The sequence below is a fragment of the Nothobranchius furzeri genome, chromosome 3, assembly GCF_043380555.1.
Source record: "Nothobranchius furzeri strain GRZ-AD chromosome 3, NfurGRZ-RIMD1, whole genome shotgun sequence".
In the NCBI taxonomy this organism is placed as follows: Eukaryota; Metazoa; Chordata; class Actinopteri; order Cyprinodontiformes; family Nothobranchiidae; genus Nothobranchius; species Nothobranchius furzeri.
Genome location: NC_091743.1, coordinates 41,574,254 through 41,601,862, shown reverse-complemented (window position 1 = coordinate 41,601,862; position 27,609 = coordinate 41,574,254). Strand labels below are relative to the sequence as shown.

The 27,609-nt window shown below is 44.4% G+C and overlaps 3 protein-coding genes across 7 annotated transcripts; 2 read left to right on the top strand and 1 right to left on the bottom strand.

The window, feature by feature from the left end:
- Positions 1-860: 860 nt before the first annotated feature.
- On the top strand, positions 861-7,570 carry LOC107385831 (bactericidal permeability-increasing protein). 2 transcript variants are annotated; one of them, XM_015959969.3, is made up of 16 exons: positions 861-957; positions 3,219-3,329; positions 3,418-3,532; positions 3,605-3,736; positions 3,801-3,956; positions 4,040-4,103; positions 5,106-5,166; positions 5,229-5,320; positions 5,401-5,577; positions 5,650-5,709; positions 5,781-5,948; positions 6,300-6,367; positions 6,446-6,488; positions 6,566-6,629; positions 7,091-7,167; positions 7,238-7,570. In XM_015959969.3, exons 2-16 carry the CDS (start codon positions 3,227-3,229, stop codon positions 7,277-7,279), a joined length of 1,422 nt encoding a protein of 473 aa, XP_015815455.3. In that variant the 5' UTR covers positions 861-957; positions 3,219-3,226; the 3' UTR covers positions 7,280-7,570. The 2 variants fall into 2 exon arrangements, with proteins under 2 accessions (XP_015815455.3, XP_070405281.1); XM_070549180.1 differs by having other exon boundaries at positions 869-957; positions 3,222-3,329.
- A 122-nt stretch (positions 7,571-7,692) lies between these two features.
- On the bottom strand, positions 7,693-20,663 carry cdk5rap1 (CDK5 regulatory subunit associated protein 1). Of its 2 annotated transcripts, none has more exons than XM_015959968.3 (13): positions 20,231-20,663; positions 20,053-20,156; positions 19,659-19,693; positions 19,469-19,569; positions 19,196-19,406; positions 18,982-19,102; positions 18,285-18,515; positions 17,662-17,759; positions 17,531-17,586; positions 17,293-17,423; positions 17,058-17,207; positions 15,864-15,977; positions 7,693-7,976 (listed from the first exon to the last, which is right to left on the bottom strand). In XM_015959968.3, the coding sequence occupies exons 1-13, from the start codon at positions 20,481-20,483 to the stop codon at positions 7,839-7,841; spliced, it is 1,743 nt and encodes a 580-aa protein (XP_015815454.3). In that variant the 5' UTR covers positions 20,484-20,663; the 3' UTR covers positions 7,693-7,838. The 2 variants fall into 2 exon arrangements, with proteins under 2 accessions (XP_015815454.3, XP_054604249.2); XM_054748274.2 differs by having other exon boundaries at positions 17,058-17,204.
- Positions 20,664-21,746: 1,083 nt separating this feature from the next.
- On the top strand, positions 21,747-24,464 carry ghrh (growth hormone releasing hormone). 3 transcript variants are annotated; one of them, XM_070549772.1, is made up of 6 exons: positions 21,747-21,929; positions 22,197-22,302; positions 22,911-23,015; positions 24,011-24,079; positions 24,153-24,251; positions 24,327-24,464. In XM_070549772.1, exons 2-6 carry the CDS (start codon positions 22,223-22,225, stop codon positions 24,337-24,339), a joined length of 366 nt encoding a protein of 121 aa, XP_070405873.1. In that variant the 5' UTR covers positions 21,747-21,929; positions 22,197-22,222; the 3' UTR covers positions 24,340-24,464. The 3 variants fall into 3 exon arrangements, with proteins under 3 accessions (XP_070405873.1, XP_015815587.3, XP_015815588.3); XM_015960101.3 differs by having other exon boundaries at positions 21,752-21,929; positions 23,975-24,079; XM_015960102.3 differs by lacking the exon at positions 21,747-21,929 and having other exon boundaries at positions 21,979-22,302; positions 23,975-24,079.
- Positions 24,465-27,609: the final 3,145 nt, after the last annotated feature.

The window sequence follows — 27,609 nt, the reverse complement described above, 5'->3', positions numbered from 1 at the left end:
AATTAATGCTCGAACACTGAAACATTGTTATATATCCAGTCTGCTTTCCTGCCCTGCAGCTTTGAGGAAAAAGCAACCGTGAAATTTCCATAAAAACATGAGATTCCACCAGGAAAAGCATGATCTTTCTTCCACAGACCATAAAAAACTCTGAGACGTGTAATGTGATTTTGGTGGGTTAGGTGAGAAAACCCCGCCCTCTTTAGAGCTTTAGACCTTTCTTTGTTGTTCTTCTCATGCAGTTTATAGTTTGTTTCAGAGGGTAGGACCGGCTTGGTAAAGCATTACATGATATGGTTAAGCAGAAAGGTTAATGCAGATGGGAATCGTGACATCACCTGGTTTAGCTGCTGAAATGAAGAAAACACGGCATGGAGATGACTTGTCGATGCCACAATCCCCTATCTCTGCTTGTAACGTTAAGTTATTAAAGTTAAGTAACATTAATAAAGGGACCCTTACTGTAACATGCTACCGAATGTTATAGCTCTTTATGTTGCACAATAAAAAATAGATTATGATGTGATAATGAATGTTTCTCTTGTCTAGAGAAGCTATGAGGAAGTACATGTTTAGTTGTTTGTCCGCTGCTTTACTGGAACTGCCCTAGGGGTTGTATCAACTAGTCGAAGTCGACTCGATTTTCATTACTTGACGGTCGACTTTTAAAAAAATGAAGTCATGCAGCCCCTACTGCCTACACCACTGAAATCCAAACAATAGCAGCAACATCTCAGAACAAACATTCATGTTGTTGCTGATTTTCTATGAGATAAAACCCAGAGAGGGCGAGTTGGTTAGTTTTTGCATGAAGCCTTCTGGGTAAGTCCCTTTGCCAGGTTCAGTTCCTGATTGAGTAACTGAGTTAGAAGTCATGTGCCTCCTGCTGCTTCCCTCTGTCAGTCAGACGCTCCGCAGGAGACTAGAAGTCGTACATTCCTCCTAGCTCTGCTCCAGGTAAGTGTGTGTGTGTGTGTGTGTGTGTGTGTGTGTGTGTGTGTGTGTGTGTGTGTGTGTTTCCATTAGATTAATAGAGGATTTTGACCACAACCTTAATTTTATTGGTGTCCTCCATCTGCAGTTAGAAAAGCAACAATATAGACGACTTAAACTTACCTTCAAATCATTGTGTTAGTACACTGTCGGCATCAGCCACGCCTCCTTTGGTAAAAGTGGAAGAAACTTTATTAACTTTGGTTTATTAACTTAGACTGAGCAGTTTAAGTTCCGCGTGGATCACCAAAGCCTGATTCTGTTCACGTCTTTTAGACTTTTTTACTTTCACGTTGTTATTTGTGAAGCTTGCACCATTTCCACGGTGGCTTAAGCATCCTTGAAATGTTTGACTGAGATGTTGAGCCTCAGTTTGATTTCATTAAGCTGCTGGCTGACGAGGTCATGGTATTTCATCTGAAGGAACCACATGACAGCTGGATCTTTTAGAGGCTTCACCATCGACATTTATATATGGACAATGGGTTTCCAAAGGCTCCAATAATATGTTTTTGAGCTAAAATGGGAGGTGGCCACCACCGCCATTTTGACCGTGTCACAGGTTCCGTCAAGCCCAGACAATTCCACAAAAGGGAAGAGAGGTGGAGCTGAGGGTGAGGCTGTAAGACTGGGATCAACTGACGACACCCGGTCGAACTAGCTACAAGCTAACCTGAAGCTAACCCAAAGCTAACGCGGAGGTGGGAGCTAAGCTAACGGAGGTAGCAACCTAGCTACAACCGGAGTTAACTGTGCACAACACCAGAGCTTCTGAGTCAGATACGCTGGGCTGACCGCTAGGTAAAACCGGGTGGAACACAGAGGTCTCCCGAGAGTTCCACAAGCTAGCAGCCGCACAGCAGACAAGCGCCGCTGCGAACAGAGATGCGCCAAGCTGTCGCTGAGGGGAGGGGACCATACTGATAGTTGGAACCCAGCTCCACCAACATGTTATATTTCAACCCATTTTCTAAAGTGCAGCATTATGTTAAATGCACTGGGGTTTACCCTATTACATTTAAATTTCATGGTTAAACAGTACATGTTAAAATCTAAGCTCAGCTCGGCAGTGACCTAAAATACATAAATATAATTTTACTTACCGAAAAAAATGAAGTGGAGACTTCTTGGACGCTCTATTAGTGCAATTAATGCCACAGCAAGTCATTTTGTCCAACAATTGCACAAATAATATCCAAAAAAGAACGCACAAATGCTACAACTAATGGTCTAAGTTGAGAGACTGAAAATCCCGGAACAGTTTCCAAGCCAGACCGAGGCTCTACTGAGGCCTTTCCACGGAGCTAGCTCTGTGGTCACGTGGGTCTGATGCTCATTAATTATACAGCATTTTAGGCTTTTAATACACTTAAACAGAAGAGTGAGAAAAAAAAATTCACCCCCCTCAGAGTGTTCATGAGTGTAAACTAGATCATTTAAACCAAAAACATGTTTTGGTACCAGGCCGTAAACATGTTTATTTCTGCTGTGAAATTGGTATTTTTAACATGGGAGTCAATGAGGATTTGCTCGCTTCTGACACCAGCCCCCAGTGGATGAGGGTGGAACTGCAATTTATTTCATTTCCGCATTGGCCTCATTTTCAGAACCGAATTGTGGGGGCTTGTGGGCCATTCCCATCTGTACCGGGTCGGCCCGGGCCGGGTAGCCCCAGCCTGGCCCGGTTGATTCCACACATCCTTGCCTTAAGCCCATGTGGGCTGATTCTACCCACCAATCAGAGGCTTGCTCTAATGGAAGGTGTGAATTTGCTGTCAGCAGTGGGTGTGTTGGCTCTGGTTGGCCTGAAGCAGACCCCCTCAAGAAGAGGGCTGAGAATGAGCCTTAGTTGGCCCGGAAAAATACCAGGCCACCCAGATATGTAAACAACCTACGCTACCCGGCCCGGGCCGACCCGGTACAGATGGGAATGGCCCATTGGTCTTCACCCATGTAGCTCACGACGTTTCAGAGTATTCCAGATCTCTTGTGGTAGACAAACTTCTGCTTGCATGGGAGATGTTCTCAGCTGATTGTGTTGTTGATTGGATTTCCTTGTGAACTGTTTGTTTTTTTAAGAGCACAGTCATCTAAAAGAGGGAAGCTTGGTGAATGATTCCCTCAAACCTTTTTCACTAAGCTGTGAAAGCTTCAAACACACAAAAGCAAAGCTTTTCTGTTTTGCAGCCACCACCATAAATCTGACATTGTCCCTTATTCCCCAGAAGTGGAGATGATTCTGTCGTGGTGTCTGGTCCTAGTGACTTTCACATCTACAACTTTTGGTACCAATCCAGGTGTGCAAGTCAGGCTAACGCAGAAAGGCCTTGAATATGGTGAGGGTTGCATCTGAAGTGTCCTTTTGCATAGCATGGTCTGTCCTGGGGTTCATCATCATCATCATACCTGCTTGTGCTTTTTCAGGCAGACAGCTGGGCATCACTTCTCTGCAGCAGAAACTCGGATCCGTGACAATCCCGGACTTTTCAGGGTCTCAGAGTGTGTCTCCCATCGGTAACGTCAAGTACAGTTTGACAAAGTAAGCCAAAGTTTTTCTACCTAATCTGAGACCTGTGAGGCTTTCCTGCCCTAACAGCCCAGTTCCTTTCAGTATAAATCTGGTCAACGTTGGGTTACCGAAGTCTGCACTGGACCTGGTGCCTGGGACTGGCGTCAGACTGTCCATTGGTGATGCCTTTATGAATCTGCATGGAGACTGGAGGGTCAAGTACCTCTATGTGATGTGAGTGATCCTTTCACACTGTAATTACTTCTGTCTCCCAGCGCTGACTCGTGTGTCTCAACAGAAAGGACAGCGGCTCCTTTGACGTGAACGTCAACGGGCTTTCGATCACGACGAGTATTGCCGTGAGCAGCGACGAAACGGGCAGGCCAGCGGTCGACGTTGCCAACTGTGCAGCCAGCGTCGCCAGTGCCGACGTCAAGTTTCATGGGGGAGCCAGGTAAGAAGGAACAGATCACATGAAGGAACGTGATGGAACCTTTACTGGAGACTCCTGAACTCCATAACTGCTGTACGTTTCAGTTGGCTTTACAACCTCTTCAGCAAGTTTATAGACAAGGCTCTACGCGACGCTCTGCAGGAGCAGGTGAGACCTAATACACTGATCACTCTTCCTCTCTGGGTTTAGATCCTGTTCACACACACACACACCAAAGGGTGACATCACACCACACATATTTATAATGTTGGACTGTTTAGATTTGTGTTCAAATGCAGTCGGTATTCATGGTATCACTCTGGAATCGGAGCCCTACGTTGAATTGGGACGGTACCACACTTACATCAAGTCTAAATATTTTCTCTGGACCAAAAGTCGATTTTTGAGGCTCATATCCATCTACTAATTGTGACCAACGCGCCCGTGCTCCAATGAGACTCATGTGACTTCCTGTGCTCCCATCAGGATAATTTAATCTACTCTACCCTGGCTTTCCAAATGAGAAAAGCAAAGGGATTAGTTCTGTGAGAAGGAGACAGGGAAACATCTGCATACAGTGGATGTAAACGGGAGACGAAGCAGCCCAAAGGTTTCTTTTTCCCAAAACTTGAATCAACCTGCAGCAGATTTAGTCAGCTCATAAATAAATCATATAAATAAAACTACACACACATCTGTTATTTGGTAACTCTTTACAATACAGGTCCCTTTATAAATGTTACTTAGTGCATTAATAAGCATCAATAATCTGTTAAATAAAGTATTAACAACTTCACATTAATGTTAATATTAAGTAATGCATTAATAAGGAGACACCCCCCTGGACCCGTGTCCTAACCTTAAGGACATTTAATAATAAACAACATAGGACACATTAATAAAAGGATCCTTTGTTTATTATTGCATAATAATGCACTGAAGGGAAACTTATTGTAAAGTGTTACCAACAGTTTCTCTTGATCCTAAAATAAAGTCCAGGACCGGAGGCCATATTTAGGGATGAGAGTTCTCTTGAGGACGTTGGGTCGCTGTTTGGTTTGATTAGATCTGGTTTTTGTATCGAGGACCTTTTGAGGAACATTCCTTTTTTTTGTTTAGAAATCTCTCTGTAATGTTGTTACAACGGACAGGTTTCTCTTCTCGTTGCAGATCTGCCCTCTGGTGGTCAAAGCAGTGGCAGATTTAAACCCCACACTGAGAACACTCAATGGTATACAGCATCTCTCTTCCCAATCACAACTATATTTTACTAACACTGCTGTGTTTCTGCAGTGCTGGCCAAGGTGGACAAGTACGCTGAGATTGAATACTCCATGGTGTCTTCTCCCATAGTTACAGCGTCTTCTCTGGATCTGAGCTTAAAGGTAAAGAACTGGGATGTGTACAGAATGAAGGATGGTGTTTTTATTCCGACCTGTGATCACTGTTGTTTTTGCATGTTTAGGGTGAATTCTACAACATTGGGAAGCATCGGGAGCCTCCGTTCTCCCCTGCAGCCTTCTCCCTGCCACCTCAGACAGACAACATGGTGTACATCGCACTGTCTGCCTTCACACCCAGCTCTGCAGGCTTCGTCTACAACAAAGCCGGAGTTATGAGTCTGTACATCACAGACGACATGGTCCGCTGCTTCTTTCTAACTACAGCTCATCAACATTCACGACATTACTCTAATCATGCTACGTCTCGACAGGTCCCCAAGGAATCTCCTGTCAGACTCAACACCAATACGTTTGGGGTCTTCATCCCACAGGTGGGATTCACCGGGAGGTGTAAACACTGTTGGCAGCTTGCCATCATTGTACTAAAGTCTTGTTTCCTCAGATTAAAAAGCAGTTTCCTGGTCTGATGATGAAGCTGCTGCTGAAGACTTTGGACAATCCCACCATCACTTTTCAACCCAAAAATGCAACAGTTGAGGTCAACGGCACGATGACGGCCTATGCCGTCCAACCCAATGGAACCCTGTCTCCTCTCTTTGTCCTAAACATGGTAAATTAGTTCTGGTGAGATTAAGAAGCCTGCTGTTAGACAAACAGGTAGTTTAGGAGGTAGAGCGGGTTGTCCAGTCATCAGACGGTTGCAGGTTCGATCCCAGCTCTGACCAGAGAATGCTGCTGTTGTGTCCTTGAGCAAGACACTTAACCCGCCTTGCCTGCTGCTGCTGGTGGTCAGAGGGAGCGGTGGAGCCAGTGGAGCTCATCACCACCACCATGTAAATGTGTGTGTGAATGGGTGAATGACTGATTGTGTTGTGAAGAGCCTTGGGGGGTGTAGAACCCTAACAAGGCGCTATACAAACCCATTTACCAGCCTTAAACCATCCTGATGTTGCCTTGGTAGGAGAGCAGCGTCAGCAGCGACGTGTTTGTGAGTGGGCTGAACTTCGCTGGAAGAGTCAGCCTCAACAGGTGAGTTACTAATAAACATCTTCATAACCTACGGCTTACGCAAGGATGATCAACCCAGTTCCAACTGAATGTTCACAGAATGAAACTGACTCTGGCCACAAGTTATGTGGGACTGTTTCAGGTAAGACCCGTTTTCTGATCATAGTCCCTGTTAGATCCTTAAATCCATCTGAAACTAATCCTAATCCCTAACTACAGGTCAGCACTCTAAACAGCATATTCCAAACCGTCCTCAAAGTGGTGGTGATACCCGTGGTGAATGGTGAGTTTGTTCCTGCCTTTTCAACTATAAGGGAGATAACGTGAATTAGTCCATGGATGTGATGCATCTAATAGCTTTTACCATTATTGTATCATAAAACTCACTGTGGGAGGTCATCAACTACAATTAATTATTTAGAATTAGATTTGAACATTTGTTTCAGGTTAAATTAAGAATTATCTAAAAATGAAGACAAGAAGTTTGGTCTACTTTTAAAGTACTAAGTCCCGGATGACAGAATCTGCACCAGCATACATGCACAACTACTGTAGTTCATTGAGACTCATACTGCACCCAACCACAAGGGGGCATCTGCTGTGAAGGTTTAGCTTCCAGGTTGAATTTTCCTGTCTAGTTTGTGTTTTTGTTCACGATTCTGACCAAATATATTAAAGTCGCACCAATGGCACCTTACCATCCACGGATCCATATCTGAATTAACCGACCAGTTTTCTCCACAGTGCAACTTGCTAAGGGTTACCCACTTCCTGCTCTTGGAAAGATGAACCTGGTGAACCCCCAGGTTCAAATGATGAAAGTATGAGAAAAAATTCATTTAAGATTTAAAATCATGTTTCAAATTAATAATTGTTGTTTGTTGTTATTAGGACTACATGCTGATTGGAACAGATGTCACGTTCACAGCCTGAACCAGGAACTGAACTGGGTCAGTGTACATAAGAAGTCCAATCACTGGAAGAAAACCAGCCAACATCAATTCCTCCTAAACTGATCTATGCTCTACTTCTGAGACACGACTTCTTCTTTTGTATTTACTTTAGCAGTAAGTGACCTGTGGATGGGGCAGTGGTGTTACTGCGGAGCTTTAATACCAGGAGAGTGGGTTTTACCGCTCTCACCGCTTTTAGAAATCAGTGTGCTCTTCTAAAGCACATCACAGCTCTCTGAGCTGCTGACTTTGGCAAAATTTCCTCTCAAAGTTTCTGACTTTATGGAATGATTCTGCAGAGTGCTGATCTGCAGCAGTTTTCCTGCTGCCTGGAGAATCCCATTAAAACACTACTATATCATCACACATCAGGAAAAATCAGTCAGAATCAGGTGATGGGAGCAGATTCTACATTTATTTAATCCAAATGGGATTAAAGTCATTTAGATACTTTGAATCAATAGTATAATTAAGTTAAATTGAACTTTTCAAAAGGTGAATCTGATCAGACTAAAGAATATAAAGCGATTTTTTTGTCTTCATCCCGTGATGTCCTTGATCATGGTGCTGTCTGAGGTCACATATCCACGAAGCTGGCCAGAGGTTGCTGTCCGTGTGTCCAGGTTGCTGTGGCCAAGGGCTCGACCTCGCAGGCTCTGTGAGGTGGCTGATAATATCTACACACACACACACACAAAGGACATCCAACCCGGAGATTATAGCAGACTAACAAAACTAGTTGACAGGTGTCTGTTTTAGCGTTTGAAGTAAATCTATTTTTGTTTACACAGCAATGCATTATGGGTGAAGCAGTTTGGTGGCAAAGGGTGCAGGTGTGGTACACTATGGGTGTACCACAAGGCTCAGTTCTGGGACCACCGCGGTACAGTTTGTACATCAATAGTGCAGGATTGTGTTGAAACTTTAACCGTATGCTGATGATTTTAACATTTATAAACAAGATCAATAAACTTATCAAACAACAGACAGGCTTCTCAGAACTGTCGTGTTTTTTGTACATAACCTAAAATTCAACTATTAACTACTGAAGTTAAATACTAAAGATGGATTTTAGGCCCAATTCTTGAGCTGAAAAAACACAGAGAAGGTTAATTAATCACTAAAATATCCTCTACCTACTTGTAGCCACATGATGAACTCTCATAAAAGGAAAGCAGTGTTGTACATTTCTACAGATTGGTTAGGAATTAAGTCATTAAATTATCACAACTCGACCCCAAAGGCTAATTTATACTTCTCCGTCTGCGTAGGGATGGACGCACGCTACGCCATTATCTGTCCTTTCGAGGGCTCTCTGACAGGCCCGAAAGGACGGACGGAGTCGAGCTCTCTTTTCTAAACATCAATCTGTCGAGACGATGAACGCAAGCTTGTGATTGGTCAGGATGCTGCTGTCGTCTACAGCTCCGCGATTGTGCCCTCAAAAACATACAGATCTGAGAATATCTAGCAGCAGACATGGAGAAGCTTGAGTACACCGCGGAAAAATCTAAAAATATGAACGTTTTATTCCCCCCATGTCTGGGGACTGAGGAGCGTTTTATTTGTGGACAGAAATGACGGGAAACGTGGGTTTAGAGGTGGAGGAGGATGAGGGACAAATGTTAAAAAGTCTCTTAAATACAGAAAAACGCAATATAAACACATCAACTTGGACCGGATACATGACAGGATACCACAGAACAGCGCTACGCTCTCTGCTGTCCTGGTGGAGAATTGCTTTGCAACACTCCCCAGTAGACGGAGAAGTATGAGGGCAAGTTGCCTCCGTCCGTGCGCGTCTCTCCCTCCTGGAGCTGACAAAGAAGTATAAATTAGACTTAAATACACACTAAACCAAGATGGAAGCAGATTCAGAAAAAAAAAAAAAGAGTGACTTCCGTTCGGGCTGCAAAAAAAGTATGACGTGTCCAGAAAACAAATCTTTTCTGCCAGTTGAAGGCATCTTTGTCCCTCAGCTCCCCTCAGGGAGGCAACTGTTCGATGGGAGACAAAAACTTGCAATGCACAGTCAGGTTAGAGGCGCATTATTTAAGGGCATTATGGGATAGATATCCTACACAACACAGAGACACACTTTGCCCGAAATGTATTTATTCAGTGGAAAAACAAACAAGTATTCCAATGGTATCATGAAAGTAACTGTATTCTAAATACCAAGTTTTCAAATAGTAACTAACTGAATGCAGTTGCTCATCTTTAGTATTCTAAATACACGTGTTCAGTTAGTCCCCAACAGTGGAGCTGGAGCATATTACAGTACTGCTCGGAGGTGGAGGAACGTGTTGGACACAGCAGCCGAACCCTAACCTGGTGTCAGGAGCTGTTCCAGGTAAACCCACGGTGTCTGTGGCCAGCCGACGAAGGGCTGTCACGTCTGATCTTCATGATTTAAGGTTCAGATGGTTGAGAAGTTTAAACACAAAATAAGCAGGACATTCAGAGAAAGTCATTGATGGCTAGTGTGTGTGTGTGTGTGTGTGTGTGTGTGTGTGCGTGTGTGTGCATGCGTGCGTGAGACCATGACCATGAAAAGCACTTGTCCTAACCACATATCAGATTCCACAGCACGATGACAGATAATTGTGCACTTCCTTCCCAGACAAGAGCTTTCATCTTCAGCTGATGTGATAACGCTTTTCAATAACTGTTTGTGGAAGAAGTACAAAGATATTCGAAATAATAAGTCAGTAAAGATGGCTCTCCCTTGCCCTGCCTCCATGTTAAAGGCTAGGTTATCCAGAGTTATCTCTGTAGTTATGCTGCTATAGGCTTAAGCCGGGCGTACACTGTGCGACTTTTTCACTCGCAGCGTTCAGCTTCAGCTCAAACTGTACGACTTCCTCGCAGAGCAGATCTCGAGTCGTGTGCTCACACTGCACGACCCAGTTCTCGCATGCGACCTGACTGCTCACACTGTACGTCTGGTAGCAACACGTCGGCCCTAAAAATGTGCTAAAAATAGCAGTTTTTACTCAACACGTCAGACTTTTTTGTCTTGCCTGTTGTCCTTCGGGAGTGCTCAGGGCTGGACTGGGACAAAAATTCAGCCCGGGCATTTTGATTGGAGACCGGCCCATCACCTGGTTTTTTTGGAAAAGACATTAAGCCTTACGCTGTTTCTGACACACACCAACGTACACTTTCTTATTGGTAGTATTTATGTATCAATCTAATAAACGTAAACCTACACCATCCTTCCTATCCTGGTATTCTAAAAAAGTAGGGTTGGGGGCAAATGATTATTTTTAAAATGATTATTCTGACGATTATTTTATCGAATAGTCAGCTATTCTAATGACTATTTAGATGATTAATCTAGCGATTATTTTTCTATTGCACAATTAATAAAAACCAAAAAATCTTAAATAAATTCCTCCAAAAAATTGATAAGTTGTTACTGTAAGAGAATAAACACTACAGGCCTTCCATTTTGTATAACACTGCTTTTATTGTGTTGCGGTTGTTTATATTCTGGTGACGTGTAGATCATGCAGGCTGCTGCCTGAGAGGTGGTTGGAGATGGAGTGTCTCCATGCTGCTTTGTTTTGGTCACTTATGTGCATGAGGCAAGTGGTGTTACGACCCTTGCTGGGGAGTCACGTGTAAAGGGTTAAATTTACCTAAATATTACCTTATTTATTATCTCTTGATGTTATTCGTCCCTATTTCTGTGGTTAATTGACAATAGTTTCCTGAAATGTTTCTCCTATTTTAACTGTAAATCCTTCTAGCTGTTATATTTATAACAAGAAACAGATATTCGGACGGAATATTTTCATGTTTATTCGAATATGATTGTGGAACACACCCAGCATCATAATAAATGAAGTCATATTTATGCCAATTTAAGCCTTTATGGGTGACCAGGACACTGTGATCAATTTTTGGCAAGGGAAATTATCATTTGTTGCCATTTTTGAGGTGTTTATGAATGTGGAAGACACCCAGCATCCTGTGATGGCACTAATAACATCAAGAGATAATAAATGTAACCCTTTACAGGTGACCAGGACACTGTAATCAATTTTTGGCAAGGGAAATTATCTTTTTTTTTTTTTTGTGCCATTTTTGGGGTGTTTTTGATGATACAGTAGGCAGTATGAGTACAGTAACATCAACAGATAATACATAAAACCCTTATTTGGTCAATTTTAGCCTCCATGAAAATCTGAGCGATTCAATCACTTTTTGGCAAGTAAAATGCCATTTTAGTTATCTACAATTAAATCATCAATAAAGAATTTAAAGACATTTTGAGGCGTTTCTTATAGGTAAACGGGAGGGTGTAGTCTATTTGGCAAGTGACAATCTTAATTGTATGTGCTGAAGTGCTTTTATCTTGTTACTTTTAAATAGAGCAACGTAATGTTTAGCAACTTACACAGTGTCATTGTAAAGCCAAAGCTTGATCAGTTTAAATACTTTTTTTCCAAGTAAAAATGTGCCCCAAACTAGTTAACCGTGGCTCCATGTCAAGTGGACTAAAGAAAGGAAGGGGGAAAAAATTAAATCGCTGGAGAATTGTTTATTTACATTTATACAACGTTTACATTCAATACAGGGTGCCATTTTACATTGTTTATTTATTTTTTTAGTATCAAGGCTGTAACATAAAGAAAGCCAGTTCTTACCACAAACCATCTTTCAATCGCAAATATTGCAAAAAGGATTAATATATCCTCATTGTGAACGTTTAAGACAAATAGCAACACTTAAAACAACTTCCGAACTGGAAAAACTTATGTGGCAAGGTGAAGAAACAATGCCCGAGCGGGATTCGATCCCCAGACCTTTGGGGTGAGAGTCATACGCTCTAACCATTCAGCCAAAGGGACATCCCCTTGGCCAAGTAGCCAGGGCGCACAATCTATCGGGACATTGTGACAGGACGCTCACACTGTCACATCTTCCTCCCTCTTTCCACAAGCATGTCCTCGTGCTCCCGCGCAGGGTGCCACCAACACTGCCACACTAATATCCGCGATAAACATCTGTTTAAGTACCGGAAGAGGTTATCTTTGCTTTCTGAATGTCCATATTGCTAGATATGCCGAGTTTTAGGGCGAAATACTGGGGAATTTTGTCTAGAAATGCAATTACCTCACCGTGCGCGATCCCGCGGTGGCTAATCATTTTTTGGCAGCGAGTCGATTAATGGCACAACACCGGCTCGGGTTTCTCCTCCTCCTCCCTCTTTTCTTCTCCAACCTGTCGCTGGGCTGAGGCTCCATCACTTCCTAAATTGATTTTACTTGAACCTTCACTACCAAACAACTGTGAGATTTTAACACATGTGCCAGCATCAGCCTGAAGGGCCAGTTTCTTTTTTAGTCGAATTTTCTCCGCTCCTCCTTTCCGTTTTTTGTTCTCCATTTTGTTAAGCTCGTCTGTCTGTTGACTGAGATTCACAAACAACTGGCGGGTGCATCAGACCTCTGGCTATTGGTCCAGCCCAGAGTGTATTATTACCAATTGGCCAATCCACCAACTTTTACGAGGCGTCGCGTGGGGCGGCGCGGACAAGTTGTCCGCAACAACTACAGGCCAGGAAAAAAAAAAAAAAAAAAAAAAACAGACACCGGCCCATAAAAGATGAAAGGGTCGGCCCAGCGGGCAATTGCCCGCTATGCCCTATGGTCAGTCCAGCAGTGCTCGTAACCCCCTGTACACTACACGACCGCTCGGCGCAAAACTCGCCCCGATGTCGTGGCTTCTCGCACGACTGGAAAATCGGCTCAAAAAAGTGAAAAAGTCGCAGTGTACGCCCGGCTTTAGACTGCTGGAGGACACACTGACCACTTTCCACACTCGACTACTTTCTTCTACAATCTGCTCTTTAACTGTATTATTTTCTGCTATTTCAGCTGTTAACTTTATTTTCTCTCTAAGTGTTTTTCTCCCCAGAAGAAGCTACAATGATGTTCTGCTGAGCTGTGGTGGCCTCATGGAGGGGGCCATCGTCTAGCACACTGCTGCTAACCACTTAAACATTCTCCCTCTCCTGATAATAACATTAACTTTCCTTGACGTTGGATGTGCTACTACTAGTTTACCCGTTTAACTATAGAATCACTAGGTTAAATACAAAAGTTTATCTCTCACCAAATAGAATATTTACTAAGAAATCACAATGTCACCATAGAAACACTGCTTGGTGTGTGTGTGTATCTGCTCTGTCTTCTCCATCCCCAGTGAGTCATGGAGGATGGCTGCTTATACTGAGCCAGGATTCTCTGGAGGTTTCTTCCTGTTAAAAGGGAGTTTTCCTCTCCACTGTCGCTGCATGCTTGCTTAGTATGAGGATTGCTGTAAAGACTCTGACACTAGTCAGTGACTCGATGCAACCTGCTGGGTTCCTTATATAGGAAACTTTTTTCTGATTGGCTTAATGAACTGACCATGTTTACTGTGTGAAGGTCCTTGAGACGACTCTTGTCGTGATTTGGCGCTTTATAAATAAACTTGAATTGAATAATTATACAACTACCCGTTACGGGTGCCTGTGCACTTTTTCCAACTACCCTGTGAATATTTACATGGTGTGCTCAAAAAAACATGGAAACATACAATTATTTATTATGCAATATTCAGTGTGTGTTCAATGATGTAGAGTTAAAGTCCCATTAGATGTCACACACACTGATGTGTGTTTAAAATTTGTACTCCACATTTGCCCATCCTCTGTGGGGGCGGTGAGCGGCAGACACGGCATCCCTCGGGAACCGTTTGGTGGTTTAACCCACAGACACAAAAACGTAGACGCCTGGTGGACTAGCACCGTCTGTCGGCCACACTTTTGTTTTTGCTCCCATTTTTCATGAGCTGAACTCAAACATCTGAAAATGTGTGTACATGTAATTAATCCAGCCTGACATGTGCACAGTGTTGCTTTATTTGGGGGGGGGGGGGGGGGGGGCAGAAAACCAGTCAGTATCTGGTGTGGCCACCATTTGCCTCATGCAGGGCAACACATCATCTTCATCACACATAGTTGATCGGGTTGTTGGTTGAGGCCTGTGGAGTGTTGGTCCACTCCTCCTCAGTAGCTGTGAGAAGTTGCTGAACATTGGCCGGCACTGGTACACGCGGTCGAGTACGCCAATCCAGAGCATCCCAAACACGCTCTACGGGTGACATGTCTGGTGAGGGTGCTGGCCATGCAAGGACTGGGATGTTTGCAGCTTCCAGGAATTGTGCACAGATCCTTGCAACATGGAGCCGTGCGTTATCACGCTGCAACATGAGGTGATGTTCATGGATGTACGGCACAACAGCGGGCCTCAGGATCTCAGCACGGTACCTCTGTGCATTCAAAATGCCATCCATGAAATGCACCTGTGTCCGTTGGCCATAACATACGCTTGCCCATTCCATAACCCCACCGTCACCAAGGGCCACTCGCTCCACAACATTCATCAGCAAACCGCTCACCCACACGACGCCACACACGCAGTCGGCCATCTGCCCTGAACAGTGGAAACCGGGACTCGTCTCCAACGTGCCAATCGCCATCGAATGTGAGCGTTTGTCCACACAAGTCAGTTATGATGGCAAACTGCAGTCAGGTCCAGACCCTGACAAGGACAATGAGCAGGCAGATGAGCTTCCCTGAGACGGTTTGTGACAGTGGCTGATGCAGCTGTCCAGGTGGCTGGTCTCAGGCGATCCTGGAGGTGAACCTGCTGGATGTGGAGGTCCTGGGCTGGCGTGGTCACACGTGGTCTGCGGTTGTGAGGCCGGTTGGATGTACTGCCATATTCTCTGAAACGCCTTTGGAGACAGCTTACGGTGGAGAAATGAACATCCATGTCACGGGCAACATCCGTGCCGTTGTGCTGTTTGATCAAACTGAAAACAGGACGATCTTCCGGAGTTTTCGTTGATGTACCGACGGTTGGTTTTCAGAACCTCTTCAGCTTCAGTCGTTTTTAAAGATATTTTTGTCAAATGTCTCTTTGGTTACTGGGGAAGAATGGCAAGCACTACAACAGTTTTAACTGAAAGAGTCAGCGTTAGTAGTGTGGGCTGGTCTAGACCTGCAGGTTCCCCTGACATGCTGTCAACCAGCCTCTGGCCCAGATCCAGACTGATGGAGCTCAGTCTTCATCATCATCAGCTACCCTTTACCAACAGCTCGGGTCGGTTGGGAATTCACATTTATAGGATAGCTTGGTTCCTCGTGTAAAAATGTGACACCAGCGACTGTCCAGTTGGCCAGGGAGGCGGAGTCACTTGCTCCAGGGCTTTACGGGTTCAGAGACTGACAAAAAGCCAGAGACTGAACAGAATGGTAAACATCATCACCCTACGTTTGGCTCAGGAACAGGTCGCAAGTCAGCTTTTCTTCTCCAGATGATGCCTTTCCCAAACGCTCCAGAATAGAAGAAGTTGTAGCAACAGGGGACCAAGTAGACGGTTTTATTTAGCTCATCACCCTTCAGTTGATTCTGGAGTTTTTATACAAGCCCTGGCTGAGCTACTCTCACCGCTACGGTCCACATCTGTACAGGGTGTGTGTGTTCGTGTCCCCCCCCGCCTACCTCCACCAGCACGTAGTCTCCAGCATGGATCGACGCAGCATCCTCTTTGGGGAAAATCACTTTCACGTTGCCATCCGTTCTCCCACACAGGTCTTTGGCCGATCTTTTACTTTCCTTAATAGAAACAGACACCAAGATTTGAGCAGCGTTGCCTAGCAACAGGTTAAAGTAACCCTGTACTGGTACAGCTCTTCTGCTTTCGCGTAAAATGAGCCGTGCGGAAAATTACTATTTCTATTTGTGTATTTCTGAAGGAAATAATTAGATTCACCTCTCCCTCTGCCCTGTTCATGCAGCAGAGTGCCCCCCCCCCCCCCCCCCCCCCCCCCCATGTGAGCTGAAGGTGGGCCAGGATGCAGAGCTGTGCTCCTGTTTGTTGGGTTTACATGCTGCGATTGATAAAACCCACGTTTACACACACCGCCATCCGACTGACGTCCCTTTTATAAACAATGAAGTGTTCTAACGTTAGTTGGGCGGTTCTGATCCGGTCCTCCTGATGCAACAACCCCCCCCCCCCCCCCCCCCGCTTCACTGAAACGGAGGCCGACGGCCGATAAAAACACGATCTTCCTCTCTGCGTTAGGATGAAAGTCTCAGCTCTTCCCTGCTGGTTGGTGTGCTTTAAACCGACCAGAGAGCGTCAGATCACCACATAAAGTTGTTGTCATCTGAGCTCAGAAACGCCGTCGGGTCTTTAGGTCCGCCCGGCTGGCGCTGACGGTCCTGATCTCTGTGATGACAAGGAACTCGCCTGCCTTCAGACTGGCTCAGAGTGGAGGAGACGTTTCCTCCAGAGCAGACAGGAAGCCTCTGATTACTGGAGGACAGGCTGTTCTGGAAGGAGGTTAATGAAGGCAAAGGTCATCATCTCTGGCACACGTGTGCCGGCAGAGAGGAAGCAGCACCTTGTATCAGGCACAGGTGGGACGAGCTGGTGTTCAACACTTAGATCTGAAAACCCAAAGATGCTTGACTGCTGAATGATCAGACAGCGGCGGTCCCAACAACGATCCTCCTCTAAAAACTCACCAGCACGGACCTTAATCACGGCCACGTTCTGTCTGCCAGAGCCCGATATCACGAGGACCGGACTGAGACTCGGGATTACACAAGACAAAGAATCCTAATCAGGACGTGTCCCGTTAGGAGGTTTAGATCATGCTGGCTCTAGACAAACGCCGCTGTACCCACCCCCTCCACCAGCACCAGCTGTGAGCTGCCAACGAGAGCCGCGTTGACCCTTGAAGCTTCCTCTCTGAACACGTCGATGCACTCCTCCAGCCGCCGCCGCTTCACGTGAGCCGGAACGTCGTCCTGAAGGCGGTGGAAGGCGTGGGTCTTCTAATGCATTCAACACACAACAGCAGATCTAAGGGCTCCATCGTTTGGTTTCATTCCAGAGACCACAGAGGTTACAGGAGGTCACCTTTCTCATGCTGTAGGCAAACAGGAAGCCCAGGTTGTAGCCCACCTCTCTTATGAGGGAGAGGGTCTGCTGGTGGTCGTCCTCCGTCTCGCCACAGAATCCGGAGATGAAGTCGCTACTGAGGCTCACAGCTGACACAGAAACAAACACTTCAGTGGTTTTTTTTACATCGCTGGACGTGCAATCAGAGCAACATGGCACCAGTCGGCTGAGTTCAGAGGTGATTTCTGTTTCCCACCTGGGATGATTCTCTTTATGTTGCTCACGAGATCCAGGTAGGCCTCTCTGGAGTAGCTGAGCACCACGACAAACAAGGTTTAGACACAACCTGCAGCTCTAAAACGCGGCTGCTGCGGCTACACGTCTCACCCGCGGCGCATGGCTTGGAGGACCTGGTTGCTCCCGCTCTGAGCTGGAAGGTGGATCTGTTTACAGATGTTCCTCCGCTCGGAGATCAGATGCAACACCTGAAAACAGCAGGCGGGTGGGCAGGAATCAGCAACGAAACCAACCGAACCGCGTCGGGTGCAAGAGTCGGTAAATCGTATGACCTGAAAATCTATCAGGGAGGGGAAAAAAGGGCCGGCTTTCACGTCAGGTTGCTCAAAAACACTTGAATCTAGTTTTAATAAGAGCGGTTTTGCTCCAGAGTCGTCTCAGTCTGCCTCATCCGTGTGGGAGGTCTAAGTTAGTCTGAAAGAACGTGGGTCTGGGTTCGTTTTTACCCGATTTCACCTGAAAACGTGGTGAACGGGCTCCATTTCTCTACGACAGCTCTCAGAGCTGTCCTCACGTCTACTCTCACCTTCCCAATCGGGAGAATAAAGCCCAAACTTTCAGGAAGCATTGAGACGGTCTGTTTCCTGCAGCAGGAACACGTCTGACTAAATGACACCGACAGGTTTTTAAACTGGCCAACGTTAAGGGCCGGCCTCTCGCCTGCCTACTCGACCAAAAAATCCCTTCACACATTTGAAGCTGGACTCACGGACCTCGTCTGGGAAGTCCTTGGGATGGGGAGAGGTGAATCGGATCCTCATGGCAGGATCAACACGGGAAACTCGGTCCAGCAGGTCCGAGAAGCGCAGACCTCCTCGTTTGGATCGGTACACGGTGTTGAATCCACGGCTGAGCTTCGTCACGTCAGAGCCACAGAACTGTTCTTCTGACGCGTCCCGGTAGCTGTTCACATTCTGGCCTAACAACGTCACCTCCTTCACACCCTGACACACACACACACACACACACACACACACACTGTTGTAATGAGGGCTAGTACAGGGCATGATGACAGAGTTTTGATGAGATCCTGAAGACTGATGGGAGTTTCAGCTGATTTGCATCTTGCAGGATCTCATCTGAAGCCGTAGCTCAGCATCTGCTGACCGACCTGCAGCCATGTTGAATCAGGCTGACTGGCTGTAGATGAAAACGTGATGGATTCATCTCTGTTCAGTGATTCGTGAGATTTTTTCTCTAAAACTTCAGACAAACATCATTTAAAACTAAACGTTTTTTGTTTTCTACTAAATAAATCAGCAGAATAAAAATAATTTCAAATATTTCAAAATAACTCTGGACAATCGTTCTCTGAGGTGACAGAATTTTGTGCATTTCAGAGCCTTTTTGCTTCATTTGATCCAACTTTTGACTCTTGTGGGTGTCTGACTGGTCCAGATGCTGGCTCACCTGGTCGGAGAGCATACGGACCTCCTCCAGGATGGAGCTGACGGGACGACTCCTCTCCCTGCCTCTGGTGAAAGGAACAATGCAGTAGCTGCACATGTTGTCACAGCCACGCATGATGGAGCTGCCACCAGCCAACAGAAACACACAGCGTTAGGCAGAAGCGATGGGGGGGTGTTACCTCCCCAGCAGTCCACTCTCAGGATGAAAGACCTACACAAAAGCACTGTGGCTCTGAGGAGCGCGGTGGACGGGCATGATGTCGGCGTAAGTCTCCTCCAGGGACAGCAGCACGTTGCTGGCTTGGTGACCTCCGTCGGCCACGGTTAGAAGGCGAGGGAGGTCTCGGTAAGAATCTGGACCAGCGATGACATCAACCAGCTTCTCTCGCTCCAGGAGCTCCGTCTTCAGCCTCTCTGCCATGCAGCCTGCAGAGACTCGTCAGTGTGGTCTCACTGTAACACACACACACACACACACACTTTCTTACCTAAAATGCCTATCTTCATTGGTGACTGGATCTTTAATCGTTTTCTCTTCATGGCTGCGAGTTGTTGTAATCTATTCCAAATTGTTTGTTCCGCTTTTTCTCTGTTGAGAAACGTTTGAGTCACTTTCATCTGGCCACAAAAAGGCTGGTTTTAACAAATAAAAGATGGCGTGAGGGTGAACGATCAGACCTTATGGAGCAGGTCACCAGCAGAACAACATCTGCCTGCGAGAAGAACAAAACATCACTGAGGTTAGCTTCAGATTCAGCGTTTGGATCAAAAATGTATCTCATTATCAGATCATCTTAGATCAGCTTTAGCTCAAAAACCAAGAAAATGAATCCTTAGTGGCTTCTGGGGACATCAGCACCAGTCCGGGTCTTAAAACTGGTGCAGGTGGCCCATGGTGGAACAGGCTAGGTGGGATTACGTACCTCAACCCTCCCAATGTCCTACCACCTCACCCCGGCCACACGGACCTCAAGGGATGAACCATGAATCCTGCTCACCGGTCACCTTTCCCGGAGGGGTCACTCGACAGGACAGAGGGAGGGTTAGAAAGAGGACACACATCAGGCTGTACCTGGCTCAGATGAGCTGTCCGTTGGTAGCCTTTCTTCTCCAGGATGGCCTGAGCTATCTGCGTGTCACTGACGTTCATTTGGCACCCGTAAGTCTCGAAGTACACTGCAGAGACGCAAAACAACAACACGTGAAAGGATGAGCTTCAGCTTCAGCGTGAGAGGCTCTCACACACTGACCTTTCCTTGACCTCCCCATGTCCAGGTCTGCAGAAAGATAGCCCTGTTCCTCTGGGTCTGCTCCGCCTAATGCCACTGAAACTCCCTTCTTAACAAAGTCCTGGAAACTTGGACCAGATGCTAACCGAGTCCTGAAGTTGTCCGTTACAGATGTCCTCTTCTTTTCTGGACTAGTGCTAGAGAAGTTACAACAACGTCTAAGCAGCGCACACATGAGAGGAGAACAGGTCGTTAAGGTCTTTAAAGTCCTCATGTTAGCTAGCAGCTAACGTGGTATCTGACCAGTAAAACTACAAATGGATCAATTGTCGCTTTGATGTGACACAATCGGTCCCGCTAAACTCCTGAATGTGTAATGAGCTCTAGTTATTAAGGAAACGTGAGACAAGCTCTCCTCCCATAAACATCCGCTGCCTCCTGCTCCTCATTCTTCTTCTTCTTCGGTGCATTTGTCGCTGTTGGTTTGTCGCCCTGTGGAGCGTTACCGCCACCGACAGGCTCAGACTGGAACTACAAGTGTTAGCGGCGGAGATGTTCCTGCTGTCGGGTCTCTGGGATAAACGGGGCTTTATTTATAACAACGATGGTTTAAAAAGGAAGTGTTAGCTCTACCGGACTAGAGGCCCGTTGCTCTGGCTAGCGTACTCTCAAAAGTCTTGGACAGAATCAACGACACCTTAAAAATTACCGATGATCAGCTTGGCTGAGCTTGGTGCAGACATGTGCTCTAAAGGAGATGGTGACCTCCTCAGTCTCTGTGTGCTTCTTGCATCCAAAGCAGTTAACCATAGGAAACCCATTCATAACGCTGCTGCAAAGGCATCCCATTGTACACATCCTGTTTTATTGGTATGGTCAACAAATGTCACAGATAAATGGGGTAACAGTATCTCAGAGTGCTGGTGAAGGTTCTCAGTCATCCAGGTCATAGTAATCCAAAGGGTTCAACTGGACTTCTTTGGTTTCTTCAAGACGTTGTTCTTCTCTTATGAGGAGCTTTGTCTATTCTGACTGGAATAAAAAAAAAATAAAAAATTAAAATAAATCTAATTTCCCTCTGGGATCAATAAAGTATTTTTGAATTTGAATTGAACTGAGAGTCAAGCTTATAAGCTGTAGCCGTCTGTTATTTAACGAGCCGAAACTACTCTGAGTACCCCGCCTCTCTACCCCCGATGAGTCGTTAGCCTCTACTGAGAGGGAGTCATGTTGATTAGATGCAGGAAGGTGGACCCAGACTGAAACTGCTTAGGAATGAGATTCAAAGCTGCATTATTGGTATTATTATGAAGTTGTTTGTATTTTAAGTAGCTGCTGCTGTTTTTGGCGCAAAACGTCGTCAAAAATGTTTTTGTACAAAACTGACGTCACAGTTCTGGAATGGTCTTGATAACCAGGAAAGCTTGACTCTTGAATTTATCAGAGACACAGGGCATGCCAACAGCTCATTTCAGGGGAGGGTTGGTGGTGATGGTGATGATGATGATGATGATGATGATGATGATGATGATAATGATGATGATGATGTGGGATGTGGGTGTGACTAGCAAATCCAGGTTCAGTATAAACTGACCACGGCTGCAGGGGGGACAAGCAGCACTGCCCCTGTGTCTCCTGCATTTGCTGGCTGCCAGTGACGATGAGAGTGGAAGGCACTGAGTAGAGGCTCAGCAGGGATCCTCAAAGCACACACAACTAGGTGAACACACACTTGCATGTGTGCACATATCTTGTGTGTGTGTGTGTGTGTGTGTGTGTGTGTGTGTGTGTGTGTGTGTGTGTGTGTGTGTGTGTGTGTGTGTGTGTGTGTGTGTGTGTGTGTGTGTTTAAGAGCTGAGTTAAGTGTTGCCATCTCACACATCTGCCTGCATCAACTCTGGTCTGTTTTGTTTTTTCTGCTGTGCGATGACGCCGGTGGTGGGAAACTGTGATTTCAGCGTTTTTTGAATGTAATTTCTACTCCTAGTCGACTCTTCTCCGGGACCGGCTGTGATGATGGAGAAAGCCGCGCTGTTGCTGTTATGTTGCCTGGTCATTTCTTTGTCAGGCTCCCCGCTCTACCCATCCATTAGGTGAGTCCTCACACTTTTTCATCTGGCACTGATTTTTGGGAATCATTTGGAAGTTTTGGAAATGCTTTTTGACTGATTATCAAAGCTGGCTTAGTGGATCTGACGTAAAATACGTAATAATATGATTTTATTTTTAACTAGAGATATTTCTTAGACATCTGATGTCTATAAGCGAATAACTACACCCCTTGTTGCTCTTAAAATATGATAAAATGTTAGAAATAGTTAAACAAAACAAGTTTTTCTTAGTTTTTCAGTAAATTACCTGACACCGCATGCTGATGAAAATGTTTTCAACCCCTCGTCGCTGACTTCTCCAGTCGTCGCTGTGTCCTCGACACTTGTTATGCAAAGGAGGGTCAAGATGCCAGAATTAGTCACCGTGTTTCATTGTTCCTTTGACACGGCATCTTCATCATGCACTCAAGCTGCACGATGCTATTTGACAAGGACAGTTTTTAACATCTGAAATTCCTAATTACAAATGTTCCGAATTAGAATAAAACTTATTTGCTTACTTGATAAAAGTGGAATATTTAATCCTGCCGGGTAAACCGGGGGAGTCTGAATGCAGAACAAAGACATTCAGTTGGTTTTATGTTTCTCAGCTTTGGCCAGACCGATACGTCCATCCTGATGACATCGTCCATAAAAGACGCAGCAGACCAACTGGAGGAAGACACACGTCGTCTCAGGGACAGGGCAGAACTGCGGTGAGTGTGACCACCTGGACCAATAAATGTATACAGAATATGTTCTTTTTATTTGGTGTTTGTCAATCTTTTCCTGTAAAGTGGTGACAGCTGAAGCAGCTTTCCTGTAAACGTGTGGCAGGTGCTGATGGTGTACTCACACAAACCACCACGCTGGGCTCCAGTGTGTCATCTTATCCGTTAGAGTGAGGAATGTCACTTTTAACTCTCAACTATAGCTAAATCAATGAACTGACAAAATAAAATATCTTTACTAAAATTATTTTGTTACTGTCAGCTTTGCACACATGCCCTCATTTTGTTTTTCCTTCCAAATGATGCAAAACGATCCGCCTTCTGAACGTTAAACTGACCCGAAGGTGGCAGAACAAGGGTAAAACACACAGCTACATTTGACACACCTCCAAAAACAAACCCCAGCAACTCACTGCATGATTCTTATGTTCTGCAATAGGTTTCTGTACCATTTAGCCCAGACATCCAGGCTCTCGTAGCTCTTCTCTGCTTTTATAGCAGCGCTGACTTGTCCTTGTTTAACTAGTTGGAGCTGAAACCCAGTGTCTGAGTTTTACAACAGTTCTTATAGTTCCAAAACGGCCTGATATATTTTTGATGTAAACTAAATTTATTAGTGTTATTAAAAGTCATATCAAATAAAATAGTATCTTTTATCGCAGCTAAACTGTGCAAGTCTGCCACCTGGTGGTGCACAGCTGATTATGGTTTATCTGAAATCGGAGACTAAAACACACAACATTTAACATTTACTTTTGTCTCTAAAGATGAATTAAAATCCTGACTGAAGTTGTGATTTTTATATGAATGGGTAGAAACGACATCACGTTCCATCCACTTTTAGTCATGTAAACACTGAGACCTGTTTGTATTCTAATTTAGCCTCGTTCTAATTTGATTTGAGAATCCCAAGCTGACGGGACCGATCTACTTTCTGATTTTAGCTCCGAGCGCCATGCTGATGCCATCTTTACAAACAGTTACAGGAAGGTGTTGGGCCAGATCTCTGCCAGGAAGTTCCTGCAGACCATCATGGGCAAGCGCCTGGGGTAAGAGAGGACAAGCCTACGACGGGTTTTCAGAAATGTCCTGGCGAATCTGATTTGTGTGTTTTTACCTCAGAGATGGGAGTTACATGAAGCGTCAGTCAGATATCTACGAAGGGATGTTTAAGGAAGACCTCACGTCCATCCAGAGTGACCAGAGATACACAGGGCCCAGGTAACAAAACTCAACATCTGTTTAAAACATCACTTATTGCTTGTTTGACCTTACCTGAGTGTCCTGTCTCTCCAGGCTGCTGAGTTGAGCACTAACTGAAGATTAGCAATCTTCACTGATTGCTTTTTTTGTTGCTTCCATTAATAAAATGTTATTTTATTTCACAAATTAAAAAGTGCTAATATTCTTTATTATTATTATTATTATTAAAATCTAAGGAAACTATCTGCAGCCTGACTCATTATTGGGGATGGGAGACATCAGAAAAGCTCTATTTGATGAGCCGTGGCATCTAGAGGGATCGTCAGGTAAACATAATTTGATACGTGTTAAAAACATTTTCTTTAACGCAGCATAACTTCGTCATGGGAAATGTTGAAAGAGAAGCCCTGATAAAAACATTTAAGCACACACATTAATAATTGTTACCAAAATTATTAAAGCTGAGAACAATATTCAGAGGCTGTGGATCATTTCTGGAGACTTTCTAGTTGGTTTGTGGGTTTTGAACAACGGGGTGTCGACCAGCAGCTTCTCAACAGCACAGCACACTTACAAAGCACAAACGGTCAGTTTTACACATGTTGAGCTAAAATAATACATAGCTGGGAATTAATAACAACCATGAGCATTTATTATGGTGGACAATGTGTCCGCCATCTTAGATCTGATGTTTCAGCTTTTAGAAAGCGTTGCTCACCATCATGGCGTTTTTAACACTTTAAAGAGCAAGTTACCCCTACCAGAGTATAACTCCACTCCCACTTCCTGTTTGAAAAATGCAACAAATGCTGTTGCCTAGCAGACCGAGAGGGCGGGGCGCTAACAAATACACACACACACACACACACACACACACACACACACACACACACACACACACACACACACACACACACACACACAGGCTCACAACGACATTGTGACATCATATGGCTCACGTTCAAGGGTACCTCTTAGCCAATAGCGATGGCAGATTTAAATTCAAATGCAGTGCAGAGTTTTTACCTGACAACGGAACAACACCGACAGTTTTAGGCAGAAAATTAAAATTTTAACAACTACAGTACAAAACTGTTGACTACACTTGTCTGCAGCACGATTAGACACGCATTTATATAGTTTATCAGGAAAAAAAAGTTGATTGGGGGGGGGACTTGCTCTTTAATTTCCACAAGACAGATTGTGCATACTGTCCTTTAGGGTTTTAACCCTCAGGCTTTCATTTACTATACGCTTGAGTCTTCAGAGGATGTCCGCTGGTAAAAACGGCTACAAAAATGTATACATTAATATTATTTATTTGCTTTTTTCATAGATCTGTTAAATAGCTTCATATCTGCTCAAACATATAAAAACTTCCATCATTTTGAGGATTATCACCCATCAAATGCCAGTTTGATTACTCAGTAATTTCTGTATTTTATGAAACACACACACACACACACACACACACACACACACACACACACACACACACACACACACACACAGAGTTATTTTCCATAAAAAACAACTTTTTCAGTCTGGTGTATTTATTATAAATCAGTCTTGGTTGCTATGAAATAGACAACATTTAAAAGTTTTGCATCGATAGTTCTTGTGTCGCTACAGATTGATCTTAGCGGACAAAAGCGTCCCATTGGTTTCCATTCAAACCAGTTTTGATTCGGTAACATCTGCAACAAATAATTGTGCTTTCTGTGATATTAGGCTTTCATTTTGGAGAACAGTAGTCAAATTTATGATTTTCACTGTTCACCACCAAATTCAGTCATTTCTGTCCCTAAAGACGCCTGAGGGTTAAGATAAACTCATCTAAACAGCAATATTTGATTATTTTGCATTTAGTTCAGTACTTCTTCAGTTCGGTTCATGCGTCTATTAAGTACAGGGACTAAAAAGTGCACTACGCTGTCAAAGCGTAAAAGTATTAATTACTCAACATGTAACAGTAAAGTATGCATAAAAACAAGGTGAGGATTACATAAATGCATCAACTGAAAAAAGTTCGGTCCAGGAAGGGATCCACTGAATTAGATCAGGGGTTTGCAGCGCTGAGGAAATTTAGATTTGATAATAATGCAGGTTTGAGCAGCTTTTGTGTTTGCCATTTAATAAGTTGAGGTTCCACAACAGAATGACATGAAAGGACCGGTAATGTTTCAACATGGCTTTTTTTTTTGTATATCATGGTTCTAAAATATTAATATCTCTTCAAAAGAAAAATTTTAAAACAAAACTTTTTATTACAAACCTCAGATTTTTACATATTTACTCGCCTCCTCAAAAAAAAAAAACTGATTTCAAAATTTAAACTGAGAAAAAAACTGAACCCTGATTATAATCCTACACTTCTGAACTTTCTCAGACGATTTCTTCTGGCCCTAAGTGTCTTCAACAGATTTTTCTCAAAAATAATTTGTCATTAACTAGGGATGTACGAAAATATCGATATAGCAATATATTGGAATATTTTTTGCTGTGACATTACATCGATATTTAAAGCTGTGTATCGATTTTTTGGAAGAACTTAATGCAAACATTTAGTGTTTTTCCTTTTCTTTTGGTGCAATTCAAACACTGACCACTAATTGGCAGTAGTGTGCAATGGGTATTGTTTCCACCACAGAAATATAAATCCCTCTATTATGGGCTTGACACACAGGAGGCGACATCGCCTCTCCTCCATTCATTTTCAGTGAGACATGCGCGGTAAAGCGATAATCGCGGGTCTTCCTCCTACTAAGCGAAACGCGAAAAACGTGCGTGTGAAATTTTGCGCTCGTGCACGTGTCGTGCACTGGCGACCCAGTGACGCGATCCCAGAAAGTTGAAATATTTTCAACTTTTCATCGCTATCGCTCAGACGAGGACCAATCAACGGGGGTTTCATTCACTGACCAATAAGCGGACAGGATGCTCCATACATCTCCAGGCAAACATGAAGAAGTTGATTATTATTGTTTTATATAGTAAAATCTGAAGTAAGATTTCACATAACTCTAGCAGCACTTTGTGAAACATCATATCTACCACTTTATTAACTCTGAACCACTTAAATAACCTTAATTCCCTCCAACCTGACACAGCCAATGAAAACGGAAGTTTCGATTTCGCCTTGGAACAGAACGCGTAGACGGCTCTGCCGCTGGCGCAGATCGCCTCCCGTGTGTCGAGTCCCTCATACAGATTATAATATTTATAGATATAGATATATATATATATCTATAAATATCTATATATAGATATATATATCCCGCAGCGCTCCGTGAGAGCGGGGGGCGGGGCATGATGCTTTGCCTGGCGGGTGGTCAAGCAAAGCCTGGTTTATAAAGCGCTGGGGGAAACCCTGTAT